This window comes from Salmo salar, chromosome ssa22 (assembly GCF_905237065.1).
Source record: "Salmo salar chromosome ssa22, Ssal_v3.1, whole genome shotgun sequence".
Classification (NCBI taxonomy): Eukaryota; Metazoa; Chordata; class Actinopteri; order Salmoniformes; family Salmonidae; genus Salmo; species Salmo salar.
The window spans coordinates 43,192,028-43,219,328 of record NC_059463.1 but is presented as its reverse complement, the minus strand read 5'-3'; the positions used below and the strand labels follow the sequence as shown (position 1 = coordinate 43,219,328).

At 43.1% G+C, this 27,301-nt stretch overlaps 2 protein-coding genes across 4 annotated transcripts in view; one reads left to right on the top strand and one right to left on the bottom strand.

The window, feature by feature from the left end:
• LOC106583438 (helicase ARIP4) overlaps positions 1 to 6,835 on the bottom strand; it is a 35,181-nt gene extending 28,346 nt beyond the window's left edge. The window contains exons 1-2 of the mRNA XM_014167597.2: positions 6,689 to 6,835; positions 1,300 to 1,478 (exon numbers count right to left, since the gene is read on the bottom strand). Coding sequence (XP_014023072.2) covers positions 1,300 to 1,426 — 127 coding nt within the window. The 5' untranslated portion in view covers positions 1,427 to 1,478; positions 6,689 to 6,835. The remainder of the gene's footprint in view (positions 1 to 1,299; positions 1,479 to 6,688) is intronic.
• A 454-nt stretch (positions 6,836 to 7,289) lies between these two features.
• Positions 7,290 to 27,005, top strand: LOC106583439 (ubiquitin carboxyl-terminal hydrolase BAP1). 3 transcript variants are annotated; one of them, XM_014167598.2, is made up of 17 exons: positions 7,290 to 7,570; positions 7,852 to 7,881; positions 7,992 to 8,046; positions 13,525 to 13,657; positions 15,274 to 15,393; positions 15,486 to 15,547; positions 16,897 to 17,039; positions 17,414 to 17,492; positions 17,578 to 17,701; positions 18,150 to 18,297; positions 18,540 to 18,694; positions 18,876 to 18,997; positions 19,113 to 19,585; positions 19,998 to 20,227; positions 25,220 to 25,312; positions 25,455 to 25,527; positions 25,879 to 27,005. In XM_014167598.2, exons 1-17 carry the CDS (start codon positions 7,534 to 7,536, stop codon positions 26,010 to 26,012), a joined length of 2,211 nt encoding a protein of 736 aa, XP_014023073.1. In that variant the 5' UTR covers positions 7,290 to 7,533; the 3' UTR covers positions 26,013 to 27,005. The 3 variants fall into 3 exon arrangements, 2 of the variants coding, with proteins under 2 accessions (XP_014023073.1, XP_014023074.1); XM_014167599.2 differs by having other exon boundaries at positions 25,865 to 27,005; XR_006761427.1 differs by lacking the exon at positions 25,879 to 27,005 and having other exon boundaries at positions 19,113 to 19,611.
• Positions 27,006 to 27,301: the final 296 nt, after the last annotated feature.

The following is a 27,301-nucleotide window of genomic DNA, read 5'->3' as shown; positions in this document are numbered from 1 at the left end:
TGACTAGATATCCCCCTTTCCCTTACCGAAGCATTGGTTTATCAGTTTCTGGGGTACTTTCAATGGAGAATCTCAATTGAACAAAATTCTTAGTCCAGGATCAGGCTTAATGATGTGTCTGGGAAATCGTCCTTAAATCCTAACTCTTGTATTCTTTAATGAGCTAAATAATAATTTTCTCTATGGTTCATTCATGGCTGTTACTGTCTGACCCCAGTAAGACATGTTACATACAGTGTCTGCGTCCCAAATGGAACCCTATTCCCTTAATAGTGCACTACTTTTCACAAGAGCCCTATGGGCCCTGGTCAAAGGTACAGCACTAGAAAGAGACTAGGGTCCCATTTGGGACGCATCCAGTGTCTTCATTAGTCTCCCATCCTTCTAGGCAGCCAGGCTGTGAGAGTTAGTGGGGCCTTGCCTGGTGTTCCTTACCCCTGGAAGCCTCTCACATTCTTGGCATTGAACACATAGTTTGGAGGCGTTGCTCAGAGCAGATGCAGGCAGCTCCAGGCTGGAAGTTTCATTCCAGCAGCATTCATCAAAACCTGCATTCTCCTGCCTGTGGTACTGTCTGTTCTAACATGTTGTTGACACTAGTCCGTCTGTAACAATGTGGGACACTGTAGCTCCGAAGACTCTCTCCAAGTGCCTGGCTCACTACCTGACTGTTGTGTGTCCCAAATGGCACTCTATTCCCTCTGTAGTGCACTACTTTTGACCAGGTACCATAGGTACCATGTAGGGAATAGGGTGCCATTGGGGACATGTACTCTGTGTAATTGATTGGTTGACTACATAAGTTCACATTTTAAATAAAGATGTTTTGCATCAGACTGCTGTACAACCATTTTAAAACAGACTCAGCGATATGACGTTGCCCTGAGCAGCAGGATGAACTGAGAATATTGAGCGCAATGCAAGACGATGCACTCGCACAGAGTATCTGCACATGTGGATGGGTACGGTTCGCTCTGCTGCAACGTGGTAGCTGCAGCACAACAACAGTGGACAAGTGCTGTTTACTTTATGTATCACCTACTCTACCTTTAACAGATATAGTATTTAAAGTGAATGACTTGTAGAATGTGGTCTTCTGTTCTGACTGGTATTAATGTTGAGTAGTAAACTAGAGGCAACTTCTACGGAGGTGACACCTTTCCCCTGCCACTTCCCCCCTGCCACTTCCCCCCTGCCACTTTCCCCCTGCCACTTTCCCCCTGCCACTTCCCCCTGCCACTTCCCCCTGCCACTTTCCCCCTGCCACTTCCCCCCTGCCACTTCCCCCCTGCCACTCACCGACTGCATCATCTTCATCATCCCCATCATTGTCACCCTCATCATCAATCTCCTCCTCTTCCAGATCCTCCTCTTCACTGTTAACGCTGGGGTCCAGGTCACTTCCTGAGATCGATTCTTCAGACATGGCGTCCCGCAGAGCTCAGAGAGCATTACCTACACATCCTCACTTGGGGTACCTGCAATCAAATAGAGTACACACCGCTTTAGCCATTATGTCAAACAACAAAGCAGAGACCCCATTTAAAGGGGTAGTTGACCTAGGCTAATTCAGGGTAAGGAAACAAATATGTAATTTTGGCTAACTCTCTTTAAGCTTGGCAAAGTGTGTGGAGTTTATTGTTGTGAAGTGGGCTGTCTTGTTGGGGGTTGGAAAATAGAACGAAAATGTGGAAAAACAACAAATGCATGATAACATAAATCACATCAGCAAGTAGATCATTATCAATCACATGGTTTCATTTTCACTTTCGTCATCTAAGCACGGTTTCATTTTCACTTTCGTCATCTAAGACAGAAGTGCTTGCAATAGAACAATACAGTAAATTTCAAACTGTCATCACTTTACTCTGCCCTCTTCTAAAGCTTGCATTCTCAAAGAGTCAGAGAGAAAAGAGTAAAAGGAGCTTGTGTGTGTGTGTGTATTTATGTGTGTGAGCGAGAGACAGTGTGAGCGAGCGGGCCAATTACATAAGAGCTAAGTTACATAACTGGCCATTGCCACTCAGGCTGTGCCTTCCCTTGAACAGGCTAACCCAATAGACACACAGAGCATGGTCTCTCTGCCCCTTTCTCTCACCTCATTCACATACAAAAGCCTACATACAGTCTCAGGGCAGGTCAGACACTGTTCCTTCAGATGGTTATGAAACGACTGTGTCAGGTCTGAGTGTCACAGATCCCGCCCACACACGCAAGATAGACATTCTCTCACGCACTTTAAGTCTACCGTTCTCCTATTAATGAAAGATGCAGAGTGTGCTGCAAAGCTAGAAATGAGATATTTTATGTCATGTCTCTTATAAATGTGTGGAGCAGCAAACTTGGCAAGGCTCATACTTGGTCATAAGAGTTGATGGGCAAACTACAGTGCCTTCAGAAAGAATTCACACCTCCTGACTTTTTCCACATTTTGTTATGTTACAACCTGAATTTAAAATGGATTACATGTAGATTGTGTCACTGGCCTACACACAATACCCCATAACGTCAAAGTGGAATTATGTTTTTCAACATTTTTACAAATTAATTAAAAAGGAAAAGCTGAAATGTCTTGAGTCAATAAGTTAGTGTTTCCAAACTCATTCCTGGGGACCACAAAGGGTGCACGTTTTGGTTTTTGCCCCCAGTACCACACAGCTGATTCAAATAATCTATGTAGTGCTCGGGCAAAAAACAAAACGTGCACCTCATGGACTCCCGTGAACAGAGTTTGGGAAACATTGCAATAAGTATTCAAATGCAGCGTCATGACAAGCCTAAATAAGTTCAGGAGTAAAAAGGTGCTTAACAAGTCACATAAGTTGCATGGACTCACTCTGTGTGCAATAATAGTGTTTAACATGATTTTTGAATGACTACCTCATCTCTGTATCCCACACATACATGTATCTGTAAGGTCCTTCAGGCGAGCAGTGAATTTCAAACACAGTATCAAACACAAAGACCAGGGAGGTTTTCCAATGCCTCGCAAAGAAGGGTAGATGGGTAAAAATAAAATAAAAAGCAGACAATGAATATCCCTTTGAGCATGGTGAAGTTATTAATTACACTTTGGATGGTGTATCAATACACCCAGTCAGTACAAAGATACAGGCGTCCTTCCTAACTCACTACAGACCCTGGAAACCGCTCTTGGATTTCACTGAGGCCAATGGTGACTTTATTAAAACAGTTAGAGTTTAATGGCTGTGATAGGAGAAAACTGAGGATTGATCAACAACATTGTAGTTACTCCACAATACTAACCTAAATGACTGAGTGAAAAGAAAGCTTGTACGGAATAACAATATTTCAAAACATGCATCCTGTTTGAAATAAGGCACTACAATAAAAAACAAACGGCAAAAAATGTGGAATAGAAATTAACTTTATGTCGGGAATAGAAAGCGTTATGTTTGGGGGGCAAATCCAACACAACACATCACGGAGTACCACAATTTTCAAGCCTGGTGGTGGCTGCATCATGTTATGGGTATGCTTGTCATCAGCAAGGACAAGGGAGGTTTTTTCTTTGGATAAAAATAAACGGAATAGAGCTAAGCACAGGCAACATCCTTGAGGAAAACCTTGATCAGTCCGCTGTCCAACAGACAAATTCACCTTTCAGCAGGGCAATAACCTAAAACACAAGGCTAAATATACACTGGAGTTGCTTACCAAGACGACACCGAATGTTCCTGAGTGGCCTAGTTACAGTTGACTTAAATCAGCTTGAAAATCTATGGCAAGACTTGAAAATGGCTGTCTAGCAATTAGCAACAACCAACTTGACAGAGATTTAAGAATTTTAAAAAGAGCAATGTGTAAATGTTGTACAATCCAGGTGTGCAAAGTTGTAATCGCTGCCAAAGGTGATTCTAACATGTATTGACTCAAGGGTGTGAATAGTCATATAAACTGAGATATTTCTGTATTTCATTTTCAATACATTTGCAAACATTTCTAGAAACATGTTTTCACTTTTCCATTTGGGGTATTGTGTGTTGATGGGTAAGATTATTATTTTTTTAATCCATTTTGAATTCAGGCTGTAACAACAAAAAGTGGAAAAGTCTAGGGGTATGAATACTTTCTGAAGGCACTGTGTCTGTGATGATTACCCATCCAAATGAATCCAATATGCACAAGACCATTTTTTTTTTAACCATTTCCCTCTCATACTAGTGCTGTCATAAATGTAATTTAAAAGGTGTTACATACACAATACTTGACATGGTTATTTGGTCTGCCACTTATTGTGTTTACATAACCCGTGTAATTGATAGGTTATATTAATCAAATGTGAAGTTAATGACATGTTATGTAATTGATAGGTTATTTTAATCAATTATAATGTTATTTATATTTGGATCAACTAAAAAAGCCTCCATAAAAGGAGGCTTGTATAATGCAGAGATGACACTTAAATATGTACTTTATTTAAGATAATAGAAACCCAATGTTGAAGTAAAGACCCCTGTAACTAAAATCAACACATATTTAGTTTGGGATAAATGATTTGCCTTCTGTAAGTTTAAGAAACATTGCTTTGTGCCTTGTAATTCTGTTACCAAAAACCTGCGTCTAAGAAATGTTCTAATTTCTCTCCCTCGTGGAGGATAATGAAAGTTCACAGAAGTAACAAGTAAAGGTAGACCTACCAATAAGTTGTAGTGTTTTACTGATTTTTTATTTATTAATTTAACTAGGCAAGTCAGTTAAAAACAAATTCTCATTTTACAATGATGGCCAACCCCAGCCAAACCCTCCCCTAACCCAGATGACGCTGGGCCAATTGTGCGCTGCCCTATGGGACTCCCGATCACAGCCGGTTGTGATATAGCTCGGGATCGAACCAGGGTCTGTAGTGACGCCTCTAGCACTGAGATGCAGTGCCTTAGACCGCTGCGCCACTCAGGAGCACTGACATCAGTTTGTTTAGGAATTATTAAGTGATTAAAACTCTAATTTCCCCCCAAAAAAAATCAGTAACGGAATTTCTGCATTGAATTAGCTACAATGGGAAATCATAGTAGTCACAAACCACAGTTGGCCCATGTCCTCCCACTGGCATACTGTTATGTTCAGCTCATAAGTTTTTTTCTTCTTCTATTTCTGTCATCTGGTGCTCAAAGCAAGACTGTGAAAACAGTCTGGACAACCCTGCCTCTCACTCACTCTCTCGCCAGTTAATGTCACCTTACTGACACCTACCACCTACCCTCTTTCCATTTACTGTAACAAGCATCCTGAAAAGTAGTTGAAATCTGGTCAGTCAGCCCTGGCCAGAACAAATCTGAACCAATCATAGACGTCTATGTTTCACAAGTTTGGACAGCACAGTAGAGAAGTTGTATGATTTGTTAAACTTAAAATCAATGGCTTTTGTTTGGCATGCATTTTAAAGTGAAAAATTAGTCAAATCGTAATTCTGTTACCGTGGAATTGCCTATATCTATCTCACTAGCTGTGTTATTCAGGTTTTCTATGTAGGCTAACAGGGACTGTATTCATAAAGCGACAGAGTAGGAGTGCTGATCTAGGATCAGGTTCCCACTGTTCAAAAATTACTATATAAAAGGCTAAACTGATCATAGATCAGCCTTGTGGATAGTGGCCCAGAGCTGATTGAGAGAACACTGGAGGTGAAAACCTTGTGTAAAAAAACAAAATATAGTGTCAAATCTGACACAGGAAGGAACCTGCAGCATTGAACAGTCAGAATCACAGATCGCCGCCTGCCTCTCAAACCCTATGAATCTCAACATTCAGTATCTTTGTGATCGGTATCCATGGTGAACCCAGATAGAGTCAGCCGATACATTGAACGGTTTTCAATAATACATGCATGTCCAGCATAAAATATGTATACATTCCTGCACAGCTGCTTACAAAATATTAACTGTATGGCCACTACACTGAGCAGCATGTGAATAATACCTCTCCTCCTGCATATCAAACTATGATCCCAAGGCAATAATTGTGTGTTATTTGGATTTAGATTTAAGAAAACATAACTTCCTCTCCCACACACTACTATTGAGCCATAGTGCAGTGTGTTACATAAACATGCTAAATAAATGCAAAATATTATATCCAACTCTAGTTTCTGTAAGTAGCTATGACGAACAACCATAAAAAGGTAGCCGATACCTGGCTTACTTGTTTTCTGTGCCCACCCTCCTAACGTTTAATATGTTATTAGCTAGCGAACATCAACATTATAAAAAATGTAGAATCTACTAATATTAGCAAGCAAACCAGATACTGGGTTTTTGACCGCTAATCTGGGTTGGAACATTGCTAAGAAATAGCTAGTTAGCTAACGTTAGCACTAGCTACCGAGCCCATTCAAATGACAGTATTATTCTAAGGCTGGGTAAACTAGCTACCGCGATAGCTATAAATCAGATGACCTACTATCTTTTGTTTTGCCACAATTAGTTAGCTAGCTAAATTTGAACGATTTCTGTGAATATGAACAAACAAGTCGTACTAAATACAGTCAGCTAGTTCGTGCGTGATTGAGCAGCTAGCTTGTTGTTAGCTAGCTAGCATCATGTTAGCATACAAATCGCTGTTTTCAGCCAACGTCTATTGTCCAGGGGATGGCTAATCTAGAAAGCCCCTTATGTCACTGAAAAACAAGTTAAATTCGAACCAAAAAGGTGCCAAACTATGTACTTACATTTTGCATTCCCTTAGGAAATAGTGACGATATGTTAATGATTAATATTTTTTTTTAATAAACACTGTAGCTAGATATTTTTTTATTCCCCCCTCACAGTTTCTTCAAGGGTAACAGTAACAATGTTCCCTGCACGCATGGAAAAACAACACGCCAGAACATAGTTCCGGAGGCACACTCGAATTCCCCCAAACGGTTTAAAAGCAGGCCAAAACTGCTATCAGGCAGGGCCCAACATTCCTATTTGATTTTAGTTTGTGCTGTACTCAGCAACACGAAATAATTGAGTCAATGATAATAGAATAGTAATTAGAGCATTTATGTAATTTGTCTATAAATGCATACCACGAGAAAGTATATTATGGCGCCATCTGCTGGGTAAATGGATTGAATGACGGTCGTCACTAGTTACCACAGCCACAAAGTCATAATTATGGCTAAACCAGTTTCCTACTGTACTATTTTTGTCTAAACCCCGTCTATTTCTAAAATGTATCTGATTTTAAACCTAACCACACCGCTAACCATATACCTGACCCTAACCTTATATTAAGACCAAAAATAACATTTTGTTTTCATACATTTTTACAATAGAGCCAGTTTTAGGTCTGCTATCTAGTGGAAACCCTCTTGAACGCGACTCTATCGAAGTCGCATCTAAATTACGTACATTTAAGGCGTCCGAGCTGTCATTCTTTTGTGTTTATCTCTCAACTAGCTACGACGTTTTAGAAATGCATTTTTCTTCGTTCCGTTAGCTAATTGGATAAACTGTATGCAGTGATTCTATAACTATGGACTGGCGGACTAGCTTTAATATCGATTGACTGTGTGTACATGCAAAAATGAACAAAGGGTGGCTGGAGCTCGAGAGTGACCCGGGTAAGAAGCTAACGCTAGCTAACATTAACCAATTCGTTGTCAAATCTAATCTGTAATCGAAATGTTTGATAATCTATGTTTTACTGTCACTAAACACATCAACACGTTTAATAATAGCAATTAACGTTATAGTCGTATGTCATTGCCACAGGTAACGTTAATAGCTATATTGATTGTTCCTTAGCCAGTTGCACAAGGAGGAATAATAATCTCTGTTTATATGGTCGATGCCATAGTGTTAAACGCTCCATTAACGTGTGGGTTTTCTATGGTGTTTGCAGGGCTGTTCACGCTCTTGGTGGAGGATTTTGGTGAGTTGATTTGACAGGCTGGTTGTTAAAGTAACATGTACAAGATAAGTTTGAACAGCATATACTTTGAGCATCCCTTTGTGTGTTTTGCATGTGTGTTTATAATGTAGGTGTGAAGGGGGTCCAGGTAGAGGAGATATACGACCTACAAAGCAAGTGTCCAAGGTATGGAGTCATGCTAATCTGGTTACTGTCACTATCTGAAATGGCACCCTATTCTCTAGCCAAAGATGTATTCTTAAGGAGCCTAACGTTATAGCCTTATGCTATTTTCAGAGGTAGGCTGGCTCTGGCAGCCAAAACAGCCAAATACTCCATCTAAACGTGAATTGATACAGTTGTGGTACGGTTATAGAAACATAAAGCCCTCTACTTTAATTTCACAAATGCAAAATACACACTTAGTGTTTTAACTGACATTATCACAGTTGCAGCCAACAGTATTTTTCAGTGACAGCGCGTTTCTGGCGGCCTTCTTCCATTACACACAGGTGTTTCAGAGTTAGCAAGATGGATAACTAACTAGCACAGGTGGTCCCTCTGTCTTCCGTAAACACGTGCTGTAACATGGCATTATGGCTGCGTGGGAACACTAACCCTATAAAGGTGTATCAATTTCTAGTTTAGTTTTTTTAAGTTATTTATTGCTAATATGAAAGACACTATACAGTTGAAGTCGGAAGCTTACATACACTTAGGTTGGAGTCATTAAAAATCATTTTTCAACCACTCCACAAAATTCTTGTTAACAAACTATCGTTTTTTGCATGACACAAGTCATTTTTCCAACAATTGTTCACAGACAGATTATTTCACTTATAATTCACTGTATCACAATTCCAGTGGGTCAGAAGTTTACATACACTAAGTTGACTGCCTTTAAACTAGAGGTCGACCAATTAAATGGAATGGCCGAGTAATTAGGGCCGATTTCAAGTTTTCATAACAATTGGTAATCAGCATTTTTAGACACCGATCATGGCCGATTACATTGCACTCCACGAGGAGACTGCGTGGCAGGCTGACTACCTGTTATGCGAGTGCAGCAAGGAGCCAAGGTAAGGTGCTAGCTAGCATTAAACTTATCTTATAAAAAACAGTCAATCTTAACATAATCACTAGTTAACTACACATGGTTAATGATATTACTAGTTTATCTAGCTTGTCCTGCGCTGCATATAATCGATGCCGTGCCTGTTAATTTATCATTGAATCTCAGCCAACTTTGCCAAACGGGTGGTTTAACAAGCACTTTTGCGAAAAAAGCACTGTCGTTGCACCAATGTGCCTAACCATAAACATCAATGCTTTTCTTAAAATCAATACACAAGTATATATTTTTAAATCTGCATATTTAGTTAATATTGCCTGCTAACATGAATTTCTTTTAACTAGGGAAATTGTGTCACTTCTCTTGCGTTCTGTGTAAGCAGAGTCAGGGTATATGCAGCAGTTTGGGCCGCCTGGCTCGTTGCGAACTGTGTGAAGACCATTTCTTCCTAACAAAGACTGTAATTAATTTGCCAGAATTGTACATGATTATGACACAACATTGAAGGCTGTGCAATGTAACAGTAATATTTAGACTTGGGGATGCTATCCGTTAGATAAAATACGGAACGGTTCCGTATTTCACAGAAAAAATAAATGTTTTGTTTTCGAAATGATAGTTTCCGGATTTGACCATATTAATGACCTAAGGCTCGTATTTCTGTGTGTTATGATTAAGTCTGATTTGAAAAAGCAGTCTGACTAAGCGGTGGTAGGCAGCAGCAGGCTCGTAAGCATTCATTCAAACAGCACTTTCCTGCATTGGCCAGCAGCTCTTCGCTCTGCTTCAAGCATTGCGCTGTTTATGACTTCAAACCTATCAACTCCCGAGATTAGGCTGGCAATACTAAAGTACCTATTAGAACATCCAATAGTCAATGGTATAGAGAGAAATAGTCCTATAATAACTACAACCTAAAACTTCTTACCTGGGAATATTGGAGACTCATGTTAAAAGGAACCACCAGCTTTCATACTGTTCCTAGGCCATCATTGAAAATAAAAATGTGTTCATTAACTGAGTTGCCTAGTTAAATAAAGGTAAAATAAGTTCTGAGCAAGGAACTTAAATGTTAGCTTTTTTTACCTGGCACAAATTGCACTTTTACTTTCTTCTCCAACACTTTGTTTTTGCATTATTTAAACCAAATTGAACGTGTTTCATTATTTATTTGAGACTAAATAGTTTTTATTGATGTATTATATTAAGTTAAAATAAGTGTTCATTCAGTATTGTTGTAATTGTCATTATTACAAATATATGTAAGAAAAATCGGCCGATTAATCAGCATGGGCACTTTTTGGGCCTTGAATAATCGGCATCGGCATTTTTTTTGGTCTGTCAATAATCGGTATCGGCTTTTTTTTTTTGTCCTTCAATAATTGGTATCGGCATTGTAATATCAGATTGGGTCGACCTCTACTTTAAACAGCTTGGAAAATTCCAGAAAATGATGTAATGGCTTTAGAAGCTACTGATAGGCTTATTGACATAATTTTAGTCAATTGGAGGTGTACCTGTGGATGTATTTCCAGGCCTACCTTCAAACTCAGTGCCTCTTTGCTTGACATCATGGGAAAATCAAAAATCAGCCAAGACCTCCGAAAATAAATTGTAGACCTCCACAAGTCTGGTTCGTCCTTGGGAGCAATTTCCAAACGCCTGAAGGTACCACGTTCATCTGTACAAACAATAGTACGCAAGTATATACACCATGGGACCACGCAGCCGTCATACCGCTCGGAAGGAGACGCGTTCTGTCTCCTAGAGATGAACATACTTTGGTGCAAAAAGTGCAAATCAATCCCAGAACAACAGCAAAGGACCTTGTGAAGATGCTGGAGGAAACAGGTACAAAAGTATCTATATCCACAGTACAATGAGTCCAGACCAGAGGACGAAACAAAAAAAGCACTGTTTGGCCATAATGACCATCGTTGTGTTTGGAGGAAAAAGGGGGAGCCTTGCAAGCCAAAGAACACCATCCCAACCGTGAAGCATGGAGGTGGCAGCATCATGTTGTGGGGGTGCTTTGCTGCAGGAGGGACTGGTGCACTTCACAAAATAGATGGCATCATGAGAAGGAAAATTATGTGGATATATTTAAGCAACATCTCAAGACATGAGTCGGGAAGTTAAAGCTTGGTCGCAAATGGGTCTTCCAAATGGACAATGACACCAAGCATACTTCCAAAGTTGTGGCAAAATGGCTTATGGACAACAAAGCCAAGGTATTGGCGTGGCCATCACAAAGCCCTGACCTCAATCCTGTAGAAAATGTGTGGGCAGAACTGAAAAAGCGTGTGCGAGCAAGGAGGCCTACAAACCGGACTCAGTTACACCAGCTCTGTCAGGAGGAATGGGCCAAAATTCACCCAACTTATTGTGGGAAGCTTGTGGAAAGCTACCCGAAACGTTTGACCCAAGTCTAAAACAATTTGAAGGCAATGCTACCAAATACTAATTGAGTGTATGTAAACTTCTGACTCACTGGGAATGTGATGAAAGAAATAAAAGCTGGAAAAAATAATTCTCTCTACTATTATTCTGACATTTCACATTCTTAAAATAAAGTGGTGATCCTAAAACAGGGCATTTTTACTAGGATTAAATGTCAGGAATTGTGGACCTGAGTTTAAATGTAATTGGCTAAGGTGTATGTAAACTTCCGACTTCAACTCCATATACTAAAGTATATGTGGTCACCCATTCAAATGAGTGGATTTGTTTTTTTCAGCTGTCTAAAATCAAGCACAGAGCCATGCAATTGCCCTATACAAACAATGGCAGTATAAATGTCATAACTGAAGAGCTCAGTGACTTTTAATGTGGTAACGTCATAGGATGCCACCTTTCCAACAAGTCAGGTCGTCAAATTTCTGCCTTGCTAGAGCTGCCCCGGTTAACTGTAAGTGCCCTTATTGTGAAGTGGAAACGTCTAGGAGCCGCGAAGTCGTATGCCACACAAGATCACAAAACGGGACCGCTGAGTTCTGTAGCGCGTAATAAACGTCTGCCCTCTGCAACACTCACTACCGATTTTTCCAAACTGCCTCTGAAGGCAACGTCAGCACAATAACTGTTTGTCGGGAGCTTCATGAAATGGGGTTTCCATGGCCAAGCAGCCACACACAAGCCTAAGATCACCATGGGCAATGCCAAGCCTCGGTTGGAGTGGTTTTAAGCTCGCCACCATTGGACTCTGGAGCAGTGGAAACACGTTCTCTGGAGTGATGGATCATGCCTCACCATTTGGCAGTCCATCGAACAAATTTGGTTTTGGCAGATGCCAGGAAAACACTACCTGCCCCATTTTCATAGTGCCAGCTGTAAAATCTGGTGGATGAGTAATGGTCTGAGGCTGTTTTTCATGGTTTGGGCAAGTCCCCTTAGTTCCAGTGAAGGGAAACCTTTACGCTACAGCATGCAATGACATTCTAGATGATTCTGTGATTCCAACTTTGTGGCAACAGTTTGGGGAAGTCCCATTCCTTTTTCAGAGTGACAATGCCCCCCCCACATAAAGTGTGGTCCATACAGAAATGGTTTGTCGATCGGTGTGGAAGAACTTGATTGGCCTTGCTCAGAGCCCTGACCTCAACCCCATCGAACACCTTTGGGCTGAATTGTTCAGACTGCATCGGGCATCTTAAACTCACTTGTACAGAAGATGCATTTGTACAATGACTCTTATGCTGTGTTTAGATGTGGGACGCAAAAACCGTCATACAAGTCGGCATAGCGGGGCAAGAAAGACGGTGACTGCAAAAGCAAGCCAGCACGACGGCACAGAGCGCAGTGAGACAGATATTTCACCAGATGTATAAATGTGAAGCATCCTCTTGGCGTTTCCACGCCAAGTGTCTGGCAGTGGGAGAAGCTGGAACGCGATGGATTTTGGCTGACATCCTGCAAATTTTCTCATCGATGGAACATTTGCACTCCATACAGTTCTCTTCCCAAAACTAGAATCTGTAATGAACAGAGTGGACAATTTTTGTAGACTTTACCCTTTGCTAAAGTGCCCTATTATTGTTTAGGAGTGCAAAGGTGAATTGAGTTATTGCACACGCACTTCAAAGTAGGCGTTCCGTAATGCAAGCTCGTACTTGGCTCTGACCAGCTCCTTGCTTTTTCTGCCTACTATGACTAATTTGTTCCCATTTGAAACAACGCGCTGTGCTCTATCTTGGTTTAGTTATAAAAATCAGTATGTTGCTATGGTGATTTCAGTAAACAAACATCTGGTAGAAAACAAGGCTATGGCAGATATTTCAACTCCAGCATTCAATGCCAGCCTCAACAGCATTTACCATCATGCTGTCATTGAAAACAAAGACATCCGGTTTGCTGTCTACCTTGTACCATGTAAATGCAGCATTATTGGTATGTGTAATGGAACTGAGTCATGATCAAGGGCTACTTATTCCCTACATAGTGCACTACGTTTGACCAGAGCCCTATTTCGCACTGTGACAACCTCTTTGAAAGCCTTACTAATTTAAATGAACACCACTGTGTATGAGAGACCCAAATCTGTGGACCGTTGTCTGATGTTGTTGACTAACTCCCATCACCCCCCTCCCCCCCAGCCCCGTGTATGGCTTCATCTTCCTATTCAAGTGGATTGAGGAGCGAAGGTCTAGGAGGAAAGTCTCCACCTTGGTGGATGAGACCTCTGTCATTGATGATGACATTGTTAATGACATGTTCTTTGCCCACCAGGTGAGTCTGTTTTAATCCTTGACTACGCTGTAGGGTTCAGGGCAGTCAGCTTGCCTTAATACAGATTTGCATGCATGGAGGCTACAGTGCCTTCGGAAAGTATTCAGACCCCCTGACTTTTTCCATGTTTTGGTAGGTTACAGCCTTATTCCAAAACTTTATAAAACAAAATGTTTTCCTCATCAATCTACATACAACACCCTATAATGACAAAGCAAAAACAGGATTTTAGAAATTTTTGCTAATTTATAAAAAAATACATTTACATAAGTATTCAGACCCTTTACTCAGTACTTTGTTGAAGCACCTTTGGCAGCGATTACAGCCTCCAGTCTTCTTGGGTATGACGCTACAAGCTTGGCGCACCTGTATTTGGGGAGTTTCTCCCAATCTTCTCTGCAGATCCTCTCAAGCTCTGTCAGTTTGGATGGGGAGTTTTGCTACCCAGCTATTTTCAGGTCTCTCCAGAGATGTTCGATCGGGTTCAAGTCCGGGCTCTGGCTGGGCCACTCAAGGACATTCAAAGACTTGTCCCAAAGCCAGGTTTTCTTCAAGGATCTCTCTGTACTTTTCTCTGTTCATCTTTGCCTCAATCCTGACTAGTTTCCCAGTCCCTGCTGCTGATAAACATCCCCACAGCATGATGCTACCACCACCATACTTCACCATAGGGATGGTGCCAGGTTTCCTCCAGAAGTGACGTTCAATCTTGGTTTCATCAGACCAGAGAATCTTGTTTCTCATGGTCTGAGAGTCTTTAGGTGCCTGTTGGCAAACTCCAAGCGAGCTAGGTGCCTTTTACTGAGGCATGGCTTCCATCTGGCCACTCTACCATAAAGCCCTGATTGGTGGAGTTCTGCATAGATGGTTGTCCTTCTGGAAGGTTCTCCCGTCTCCACAGACGAACTCTGGAGCTCTCTCAGTGACCATCGCATTCTTAGCCACCTCCCTGACTAAGGCCCTTCTCCCCAATTTCTCAGTTTGGCCAGACGGCAAGCTCTAGGAAGAATGATGGAGGACACTGTGTTCTTGGGGGACCTTCAGTGCTGCAGAAATGTTTTGGTACCCTTCCCCAGATCTGTGTCTTGACATAGTCCTGTCTCTGCGCTTTACGGACATTCCTTTGACCTCCATGGCTTGGTTTTTCCTTTGCTATTCACTGTGATCTGTAGGACGTTTTATGTAGACTGGTGTGTTCCTTTCCAAATCATGTCCAATCAATTGAATTTACCACAGGTGGACTCCAATGAAGTTGTATATCTAAAGGATGATCAGTGGAAACAATATGCACCTGAGCTCAATTTTGAGTCTCATAGCAAAGGATCTGAATGTATTTATTTTGTATAAAGTAGCAAAAAATGTTTTCGCTTTGGCTTTATGGGGTATTGTGTGTAGATTGCTGAGGATAATAATAAATAAAATAAAAAAATAAAAAAATATATAAGGCTGTAACAAAATGTGGAATAGTCAAGGGGTATGAATACTTTCCGAAGACACTGTATATTGTTGTCAGAATGTGGTGCATTCCGTCATTTCCTACTGTGCCGACGGTGTCATAGGAAGGCATTTTTCTTTATGCCATTGAGTTCCTTTACAGTTATTATTTTTGTGTCCAGCTGATCCCAAACTCCTGCGCCACCCATGCACTTCTGAGCGTGCTCCTGAACTGTAGTGGGGTTGAGTTGGGCACTACCCTCAGCCGCATGAAGACCTTCACTAAAGGCTTCGGCCCAGAGGTGAGGTGTACACACACCACACCGCTCTCCAATTTTTACTGTGGTGTCATGATTAATCAAATTTTACATGATAGTATTTTATATTTTTTCAGAGTAAAGGCTACGCCATTGGAAATGCCCCAGAGCTGGCTAAAGCACACAACAGTCATGCCAGGTAGGAGGCACTGTGGCATCTGTCCCTCCATATTGTGTATGCCCCTTCATTCTGGGTCTACCGCTAGGTTTTAGTCACTAGGCACGTAAGAAAAGACTGAAACAGGAGATGACCTACCTGAACTTGTCCAATAAGAAACGATTGTGTTCATATTTCGTTGCAAAATGTTTTGCTGTGCACTAATGAATACAACACTGATGTATACAAATGTGGCACTGCCACCCATGATTGACTTGTATTGCATTTATTTTTTTATTTAACTAGGCAAGTCAGTTAAGAACAAATTCTTATTTACAATGACGGCATACCAAAAGGCAAAAGGCCTCCTGCAGGGATGGGGGCTGGGATTTAAAAAATCTAGGACAAAACACACATCACTACATAAAGAGACTTAAGATGACAACATAGCATGGCAGCAACACATGAAGACAACATGTTAGTAACACAACATGGCAGCAGCACATGGCAGCAGCACATGGTACAAACATTATTGGGCACCGACAACAGCATGAAGGTAGAGACAATACATCACACAAAGCAGCCACAACTGTCAGTAAGAGTGTCCATGATTGAGTCTTTGAATGAAGAGATTGAGATAAAACTGTCCAGTTTGAGTGTTTGTTGCAGCTCGTTCCAGTCGCTAGCTGCAGCGAACTGAAAAGATGAGCGACCCAGGGATGTGTGTGCTTTGATTACCTTTAACAGAATGTGACTGGCAGAACGGGTGTTGTATGTGGCGGATGAGGGCTGCAGTAGATATCTCAGATAGGGGGAAGTGAGGCCTAAGAGGGTTTTATAAATAAGCGTCAACCGGTCGGTCTTGCGATGGGTATACAGAGATGACCAGTTTACTGAGGAGTATGGAGTGCAGTGATGTGTCCTATAAGGAGCATTGGTGGCAAATCTGATGGCTGAATGGTAAAGAACATCTAGCCGCTCGAGAGCACCCTTACCAGCTGATCAATAAATTATGTCTCCGTAATCTAGCATGGGTAGGATGGTCATCTGAATCAGGGTTAGTTTGGCAGCTGGGGTGAAAGAGGAGCGATTACGATAGAGGAAACCAAGTCTAGATTTAACGTTAGCCTGCAGCTTTGATATGTGCTGAGAGAAGGACAGTGTACTGACTAGCCATACTCCCAAGTACTTGTATGAGGTGACTACCTCAAGCTCTAAACCCTCAGAGGTAGTAATCACACCTGTGGGGAGAGGGGCAGTCTTCTTACCAAACCACATGACCTTTGTTTTGGAGGTGTACAGAACAAGGTTGCGGGCAGTGAATGGAAAGGGCTACCAGTGATGTTCAGCTCTGTCCAATTCTCACACCTCTTCCTTCTCTTTCCATGGAGACCGGAGCCCAGGCACCTGCCGGAGAAGCAGAACGGGATTAGCGCCGTGCGGACCATGGAAGCATTCCACTTTGTCAGCTACGTGCCCATCAAAGACCGCTTGTTTGAGCTAGATGGCCTCAAGGCGTACCCCATTGACCACGGTAAGAACTGCAAACTGTGATAGAGAAGCAGCATTGTACCACTATCTCACATTGAGACAGCCTGGCGCCTTCAAAGCACCTTGCTACGACTTCTCTAATCTACAGCGTGGCTATATAATATAACAATATAACCCCTGAGGACTACTGTTAGACTACAATGGAGGTGTCCCAAATGCTACCATATTCCCGGTATAGTGCACTACTCTTGGCCAGTTCTGCTAGGGTCAAAATTTGTGCAATATATAGGGAATAGGGTGCCATTTGGGACACACACTAGGTGTACACTCCAGTGACCTCGTGGGCTCTATATGAAAGCAGCTTTTAGGGGGAGGTCAATTGTAAACACTTTAATTTTCTCTTGCTCTCTCTCTCAGGGCCATGGGGAGAGGAGGAGGAGTGGACGGATAAGGCACGGCGGGTCATTATGGAGAGGATTGGCTTGGCCACGGCTGGGTGAGTCAGGGGCCAATCTCCTGCCTCAGTAACACTGAATGAGATGTTCAGACTCTAGCTCACACACTTTTGTCGCCCCTCCCAGAGAGCCCTACCATGATATCCGCTTCAACCTGATGGCAGTGGTTCCGGACCGCAGGGTGAAGTATGAGTCAAAGCTGGAGATCCTGAAGAGGAACAGACAGATGGTACTGGAGGGGCTACAGCAGGTCAGGAGACACAGGGGTGTGTGCGTGTGTGAGTGCGTGTGTGAGTGCGTGTGTGAGCGCATGGTGGCAGGGAGGCTAGCGGTTAAGAGTGTTGGTCCAGTAACTGAAAGGTCGCTGTTTTATATCCCTGAGCCGACTAGGTAAAACAAATCTGTCAACGTGCCCTTGAGTAAGTCACTTAACCTTAATTGCTCTGGATAAGAGTGCCTGTAAAATGATTAAAGTGTGTGTAAAATCATAACTATCAAATGGTTCTGGAGTGGCTACAGTAGGTCTGGACACAGACAACGGAGCCCACTGATACCGCCCAGTGAGAATGTGTGTGTCTGTGGGTGCATTTAGCTTGCCTGGTGCCCTTGATTAGCTAAAATGAATGCACCCATAGACGCATACAGACATGCACAATGTCTGTCTGACTGACTTGATATGAGTGTGACCTGTTCCCCAGCTGATCCGGGTCACCCAGCCAGAGCTTGTACAGGACAGGAAGCATCCAGACTCCTCCCCCTCAGACGACACGCCCCTTACTATCAAAAAAGAAGAGGCAGACCCTCAACCTGTTACATCACAGGGGGCTGAGCAGACTCCTCCCACAGGTATTAAATTCAGCTCTGAACCTCCTCAATGTTGGTCCTCTTTATAGACATGAGAATGTGAGTCTTATGAGTCACCCTATTGCCTTTATTGTGCACTACCTTTTCCCAGGGCCCTGTCAAAAGTACTGCACTATATATGGAATAGGGTGTCATTTGGGATGCTGCCTGTCGCAGGGTATGATGTGCTTCAACTGGTACATTGACATTCATGGACTCTGACCATGTGTTCCCCTGTTGTGCAGACACAGCAGCCCAGTCCCAATTGGTCCCGAGCCCCTCAGGCAAGGGGAAAGCCATGGGGAAACCAGCGGGGGCCTCCCAGCCTGTCACCAGCCCCATCGTCCCTCGCCTACCAGCCTTCTTGGACAACCACAACTACGCCAAGTCCCCCATGCAGGTCGGGGGGACGGGTTATGATGCGACATAACTCAACATTTCCACACAACTCTCATTGACATTAATGCATGATTTTTACAACAGTCTTGACTTACATACTCCTACCTCAAGTTAGGATTCAACTCGAAGCCAATACTGTATGTTTGCCTTGGCAAGGTCGCTGATTGGTTGTTCTCTGACAGGAGGATGAGGACCTTGCGACAGGGGTGGGTCGTCCCCGGGTGCCCGGTGCGCCCCAGCCCCCCTACTCTGATGACGATGACTATGAGGATGAAGAGGAGGAAGAGATTGGCACACCAACCAGGTCAGTTCCTTCACATCACATGGGCCCGTATTCACAAAGTGTAGGAGTGCTGATCTAGGATCAAAATGTTCTCTTCCAAGCAATTGGAGTGTTTGAAATGTATTTGTGTGCGTAGGTTCAGGCGTAAAGGGGTGCTGCGTTCCCGTACAGGCCGTGTCGGGGGAGGCACCGGCGTAGAGACCAAGCTGGCACTCGGCGTCCTGGCCGAGAAACTCAAGAAGGAAGTCCAGAGGAAGGATTCTCTGGCCACGCCCCTCTCCGTCCGTACCGAGGGCCGCACTGGGGGCATCGTGATCACGGCCGCCTCCCAGCCCTCGCCCACACCCAGCAACGAGAGCACCGACACCGCCTCTGAGATCGGCAGTGCCTTCAACTCACCACTGCGCTCCCCGGCCCGCTCCCAGGCGGCCACGCGGCCCTCCAGCCCTGTTGCGTCCCACCTGTCCCGGGTGTTGTTTGGGGAGGATGAGGGTCTACTGAGGCTGGATGCCAGACAGAACCGGGCCGTTAGAGAGCTGGGGCCCTCCGTCAGCACCGCCCTGCTGCACCTACAGGAGGATGGGGTTATATACACTGTACCACCACCCGGTGAGGAAGGACGGGTGTGTGCGTGGGTGGGTGAGAGTGATTGAAATTGAGGTATTGGACCTGTGGGGAAGCGAACATGGGCACTCGATTAAGATCATCGTAAATTACATTTCAAAGTGTATCTGTTTACCTTTAGACCTAATTACATAATCCATATTAATACCTGGATTATACTAATCTAATACCAGAGTCACACTGCTCTTGAGATGAAAACAGAAGCATATGGAAGACGATATCACTAAATTGGAACCAGACCTGGGTTCAAGCACTATTTGAAATATTTTAACACTATCTGTGCTTAATTGCATTCCAGGCAGGCTAAAGCAAACACAAAGTATTTGAAAGATTTAAGAGTATTTGAACCCAGGTCTCGTTTATAGCTGCTAAATAGGTCTGTTTCTTGCCTGTACAGCTGATACAGCTCTTGAAGAGAAGAAGGCAGGCACTCCAGAGAAGGTAAAAGAGCAAGGTAGCAATCCAGCAGTAGAGGGGGACGGCGTGAAGGAGGAGGGGAAGGAGGGACCTTCGGTGGAGGTGGAAGAGATCAGAGAAACAACAGAGGTCAAACCCAGCATGGAAAAGGTCATCTCCACGGAAACCGTTGGAAGCAACAAGCCATCTGGGGAAAAATACTCTCCTAAAGTAAGTCCTTTCCCTCTTTCTTAGAAACATATCTGGCGATATAAACTCAGCAAAAAAAGAAACATCCTCTCACTGTCAACTGCGTTTATTTTCAGCAAACTTAACATGTGTAAATATTTGTATGAACAAAACAAGATTCAACAACTGAGACGTGACATAAACTGAACAAGTTCCACAGACGTGACTTACCGAAATGGAATAATGTGTCCCTAAACAAAGGGAGGGTCAAAATCAAAAGTAACAGTGTCTGGTGTGGCCACCAGCTGCATTAAGTACTGCCGTGCAGCTCCTCCTCATGGACTGCACCAGATTTGCCAGGTCTTGCTGTGAGATGTTACCCCACTCTTCCACCAAGGCACCTGCAATTTCCCAGACATTTCTGGGGGGAATGGCCCTAGCCCTCACCCTCCGATTCAACAGGTCTCAGACATGCTCAATGGGATTGAGATCTGGGCTCTTCGCTGGCCATGGCAGAACACTGACATTCCTGTCTTGCAGGAAATCACACACAGAACGAGCAGTATGGCTGGTGGCATTGTCATGTCAGGATGAGCCTGCAGGAAGGGTACCACATGAGGGAGGAGGGTGTCTTCCCTGTAAGGCACAACGTTGAGATTGCCTGCAATGACGACAAGCTCAGTCCGATGATGCTGTGACACACCGCCCCAGACCATGACGGACCCTCCACCTCCAAATCGATCCCGCTCCAGAGTACAGGCCTTGGTGTAACGCTCATTCCTTCGACGATAAATGCGAATCTGACCATCACCCCTGGTGAGATCCCTCGTCAGTGAAGAGCACTTTTTGCCAGTCCTGTCTGGTCCAGCGACAGTGGGTTTGTGCCCATAGGCGACGTTGTTGCCGGTGATGTCTTGTGAGGACCTGCCTTACAACAGGCCTACAAGCCCTCAGTCCAGCTTCGTTCAGCCTATTGCGGACAGTCTGAGCACTGATGGAGGGCTTGTGCATTCCTGGTGTAACTCGGGCAGCTGTTGCCATCCTGTACCTGTCCCGCAGGTGTGATGTTCAGATGTACCGATCCTGTGCAGGTATTACACGTGGTCTGCCACTGTGGGCGATCAGCTGTTTGTCCTGTCTCCCTGTAGCGCTTTGTTGGCGTCTCACAGTACAATTTATTACCCTGGCCACATTTGCAGTCCTCATGCCTAAGGCACGTTCACGCAGATGAGCAGGGACCCTAGGCATCTTTTGCTGTTTTTCAGAGTCAGTAGAAAGGCCTCTTTAGTATCCTAAGTTTTCATAACTGTGACCTTAATTGCCTACCGTCTGTAAGCTGTTAGTGTCTTAACGACCGTTCCACAGATGCATGTTCATTGATTGTTTATGGTTCATTGAACAAGCATGGGAAACAGTGTTTAAATCCTTTACAATGAAGATCTGAAGTTATTTGGATTTTTATGAATTATCTTTGAAAGACAGGGTCCTGAAAAAGGGACCGAGTTTATATAATTAGTACTAGTCAAGTTTGGACACCTACTTTTTTTTTTTTTACTGTTTTCTACATTGTAGAGTAATAGTGAAGACATCAAAATTATGAAATTAAATGAAACCATGTAGTAAGCAAAAAGTGTTCAACAAATACAAATATTTGAGATTCTTCAAAGTACCCACCCTTTGCCTTGATGACAGCTTTGCACATGCTTGGCATTCTCTCAACCAGCTGCACCTGGAATGCATCAAATCACCTCAACCCAATTGAGATGGTTTGGGAACCAAAAGCAGCCAACAAGTGCTCAGCATATGTGGAAACTCAAGACTGTTGGGAAGGCATTCCAGGTGAAGCTGGTTGAGAGAATGCGGAAGTGTAGAAATCTTTCATCAATACAAAGGGTGGCTACTTTGAAGAATCTCAAATAAAATGTATAACACTTTTTTTGGTTACTACATGATTCCATATGTGTTATTTCATAGTTTTGATGTCTAAAGTATTATTCTATATTTTTAGAAAATAGTTAATAAATGAAACCACTGGAATGAGTAGAGAGAGCCTACAGCAGCACCTGGATCTTCTGCACAGATTCTGTCAGACCTGGACCCTGATTGACTGTATCTCAGTAGGACAAAAATATTGGTTTTCCAAAAAAGGTCCAATTCCCAGTACCACAAATACAGTCTAGACACCATTGCCCTAGCGCACAAAAAAGCTATACATACCTCGGCCTTAACGTCAGCGCCACAGGTACAGTGAGGGAAAAAAGTATTTGATCCCCTGCTGATTTTGTATGTTTGCCCACTGACAAAGAAATGATCAGTCTATCATTTTAATGGTAGGTTTATTTGAACAGTGAGAGACAGAATAACAACAAAATCCAGAAAAACGCATGTCAAAAATGTTATAAATTGATTTGCATTGTATTGAGGGAAATAAGTATTTGACCCCTCTGCAAAACATGACTTAGTACTTGGTGGCAAAACCCTTGTTGGCAATCAGAGGTCAGACGTTTCTTGTAGTTGGCCACCAGGTTTGCACACATCTCAGGAGGGATTTTGTCCCACTCCTCTTTGCAGATCTTCAAGTCATTAAGGTTTCGAGGCTGACGTTTGGCAACTCGAACCTTCAGCTCCCTCCACAGAGTTTCTATGGGATTAAGGTCTGGAGACTGGCTAGGCCACTCCAGGACCTGAATGTGCTTCTTCTTGAGCCACTCCTTTGTTGCCTTGGCCGTGTGTTTTGGGTCATTGTCATGCTGGAATACCATCCACGACCCATTTTCAATGCCCTGGCTGAGGGAAGGAGGTTCTCACCCAAGATTTGACGGTACATGGCCCCGTCCATCGTCCCTTTGATGCGGTGAAGTTGTCCTGTCCCCTTAGCAGAAAAACACCCCCAAAGCATAATGTTTCCACCTCCATGTTTGACGGTGGGGATGGTGTTCTTGGGGTCATAGGCAGCATTCCTCCTCCAAACACGTTGAGTTGATGCCAAAGAGCTCCATTTTGGTCTCATCTGACCACAACACTTTCACCCAGTTGTCCTCTGAATCATTCTGACGTTCATTGGCAAACTTCAGACGGGCATGTATATGTGCTTTCTTGAGCAGGGGGACCTTGCGGGCGCTGCAGGATTTCAGTTCTTCACGGCGTAGTGTTACCAATTGTTTTCTTGGTGACTATGGTCCCAGCTGCCTTGAGATCATTGACAAGATCCTCCCGTGTAGTTCTGGGCTGATTCCTCACTATTCTCATGATCATTGCAACTCCACGAGGTGAGATCTTGCATGGAGCCCCAGGCCGAGGGAGATTGACAGTTCTTTTGTTTCTTCCATTTGCGAGTAATCGACCCAACTGTTGTCACCTTCTCACCAAGCTGCTTGGCGATGGTCTTGTAGCCCATTCCAGCCTTGTGTAGGTCTACAATCTTGTCCCTGACATCCTTGGAGAGCTCTTTGGTCTTGGCCATGGTGGAGCGTTTGGAATCTGATTGCTTTTGTGGACAGGTGTCTTTTATACAGGTAACAAGCTTAGATTAGCACTCCCTTTAAGAGTGTGCTCCTAATCTCAGCTCGTTACCTGTATAAAAGACACCTGGGAGCCAGAAATCTTTCTGAGGGGGTCAAATACTTATTTCCCTCATTAAAATGCAAATCAATTTATAAAAATTTTGACATGCGTTTTTCTGGATTTTTTTGTTGTTATTCTGTCTCTCACTGTTCAAATAAACCTACCATTAAAATTAGACTGATCATTTCTTTGTCAGTGGGCAAATGTACAAAATCAACAGGTGATCAAATACTTTTTTCCCCTCACTGTAACTTCCACAAAGCTGTGAACTAGCTGAGCGACAAGGCAACAGCTCGTTGTGACGCTGATGTTTAGGCCGAGTTATGTATCGTTTTTTTTTTTGTGCTCTAGGGCAACGGTGTCTAGATGGAAGCATATCAGTGATATCGTCTTTCTATGCCATCAAAGGGAACATAAAATTTGACATACCAAATAGGATCTGGCTAAAAATACAGTTCTAGATCCGCTCACCAACCAAGAATGCGACCAAACAAATTGAGAGACTCCATGAAGAATTCTGCAAAAATATCCTCAGCTTACAATGTAAAACACCAAATAATGCATGCAGAGTAGAATTAGGCCGATGGCAGCTAATTATCAAAATCCAGAAAAGAGACGTTAAATTCTACAACCACCTAAAAGGAAGCGAGTCCCAAACCTTCCATAACAAAGCCATCACCTACAGAGATGAACCTAGAGAAGAGTCCCCTAAGCAAGCTGGTCCTAGGGCTCTGTTCACAAACAGAGCCCCAGGACAGCAACACAGTTAGATCCAACCAAATCATGAGAGAACCAAAAGATAATCACTTGACACATTGGAAAGAATTAACAAAAACAGCGCAAACTACAATGCTATTTGGCCCTAAACAGAGAGTACAGTGGAAGAATACCTGACCACTGTGACTGACCCAAACTTAAGGAAAGCTTTGACTATGTACAGACTCGGTGACCATAGCCTTGCTATTGAAAAAGGCTGCAAGACCTGGCTCTCAAGAGAAGACGGGCTATGTGCACACTGCCCACAAAACGAGGTGGAAACTGAGCTGCACTTCCTAACCTCCTGCCAAATATATGACCATAGAGACACATATTTCCCTCAGATTACACAGACCCACAAAGAATTTGAAAACGAACCCAATTTTGATAAACTCCCATATCTACTGGGTGAAATACCACAAGATTTGTGACCTGTTGCCACAAAAGGCCAACGAGTGAAGAACAAACACCATTGTAAATACAACCCATGTTTATTTATTTTCCATTTTGTACTTGAACTATTTGCTAATAATATGACATTTTGAAATGTCTTTTGGAACTTCTGTGTAATGTTTACTGTTCATTTTTGTTTTATTTGTCTACTTCACTTGCTTTGGCAATGTTAACATATAATTGGCATGCCAATAAAGCCCTTGAATTTAACTGAATTGAGAGTGAGTGTGTCACAATTTGTTTCTCACTTGTTTCCTGCAGGAGCTGCTTGCTCTGCTCAAGTGTGTGGAGGCTGACATCGCCAACTATGAAGTGTTTCTAAAGGAGGAGGTGGAGAAGAGGAAAAAATACAAGGTTATTGTAGTTGCTCTAAAGCAGAGCCATTAAAACGTTTAATCAGACGTCCAAATCTATGTGGGCGTGTTTGTTATGCATGTTGTGTGTGGGTTTTGTATGTTGGCGTTCTAATCTCAATGTTCACCTATATTTTGACCAGATTGATGACCAGAGGAGGACCCATAATTATGACGAGTTCATCTGCACCTTCATATCCATGCTGGCACAAGAAGGTAAGGCCACCTCTTTCCTTTGGTATAGAGAGAGGGAGGTAGAGGAAAAGACAGAATGTGCATGAAGTGGATTTTCATGCACATTCTGTCTTTTCCTCTACCTCCCTCTCTCTTTTCACTCATTAACTGTCACATCTCTATATTTCACCCCTACTGCCTGCTGTGCAGTCAGACCCATGCTGGTTGAGAGTAGTTCATAAATTATGCTTTTTCTTCTCTGATAAGGGTTTTCATGCAGGAAATGTTATATCATTTACTAGATCATAGGCAATTTTACAGGAACCTCTTTTAAATCAAATCAATGGAGTTCAGTCATTGTCATTTCTCCTCTGATCAGCTTTCTGTCTGCAGGCATGTTGGCCAGTCTGGTTGAGCAGAATATCTCTGTGCGTCGTCGCCAGGGAGTGAGCATCGGACGTTTACACAAACAGAGGAAACCAGACCGCAGGAAACGCTCGCGACCCTACAAGGCCAAGCGCCAGTGACCCCAGGAAGTGCTCGCTTGGGGTCCCTCTGCACCAATCATGGCAAAGAAGGCAAAAACCCTTGTTGCACTCATGACACTGTCCTGTGACTTAGGGAGAAAATGACTCATTCATATTGTTGCATTTTAGTGTCAGTGTTTTTTTGTTTTTTTCATCCAATGGACCATCTGTTGATTAGCTGAACCAAATGATGTAACGTTTTGCTTTCCTGTAACATTTCTTTTTTAATGCATGTTAGAGTCCCAAATGGCACCTTATTCCTATATAATGCACTACCCTATGGGCCATGGTCAAAATGGTGCACCATATAGGGAATAGGGTGACATTTGGGATGAACACCTAGTCTCCATGTTAAAAGGACCTTTGTCTGTGCCATCACACTGTGTACTGGGTCGTGTTCATTAGGGCAGAAAATGTTTTGCAATAGGAAAAGAAGCATTTGCAATTCCGGATAGTCATTCCATTGGGGGCCTAATGAACACAACCCAGGGGTGACTCAACTGACTGTGAGGGACACAGGAAGGTGCTTGGAAGTCTGGGAGTTAGTCTGATCATGTGACATGATATAATCCTCATTCCTGTCAAGCAGGGCTGGTTTACCACTATTTGCTTGCTTGTATCATGCTTTGGCAGTACTGTATGGTTGTATCCCAGATGGCACCCTATTTCCTATAAAGTGCACTACTTTTAGGGCCCAAGGGCTCTGGTAAAAGTAGTGCACTAGGGAATGGGGTGCCATTTGGGACTTACTCTAAATCTCTTTGGAGGTCCTGTAACTGTAATGATGAGATCTATTCATTTAATGTTTTTTTTATCTGTAAATCTCTCAATTGAGATTCTGATCATTGGAGAGCATTGTCAGTGTGTTTTTGTACATGCATACTGTATCTGTCTGCTCAGCATCAGTGGTAGCAAGTATTTTTTTTTTTTTTTAATTTAAATTATTTGTTATCCTAGTCACATGAATAACTACAATAAACTCCACAAAAGCACGATGGACCTCACTCACTCCTCAGCATGTCAAAGGTGGATGTCGGTCATATTTGGTGAGCTGAAATATCACTGGGGCCTGGCTTTGACAGTGTATTTGTTTCATAACTTGAATAGCTTTATACATGGTGAGACTCCACTGGAGCTGGATAGGACACGTTTCTATGAAAGAATACAGACTATATTCCAAGAATAGCTGTCCATTGGTCACCAGAGGGGAGGCTCAAGACAACGTGGCGGAGAACAGTCGAGACAGTTCCAGCAACATCAGCAGGGCCACAATGGAGAAGAGCCTTTGT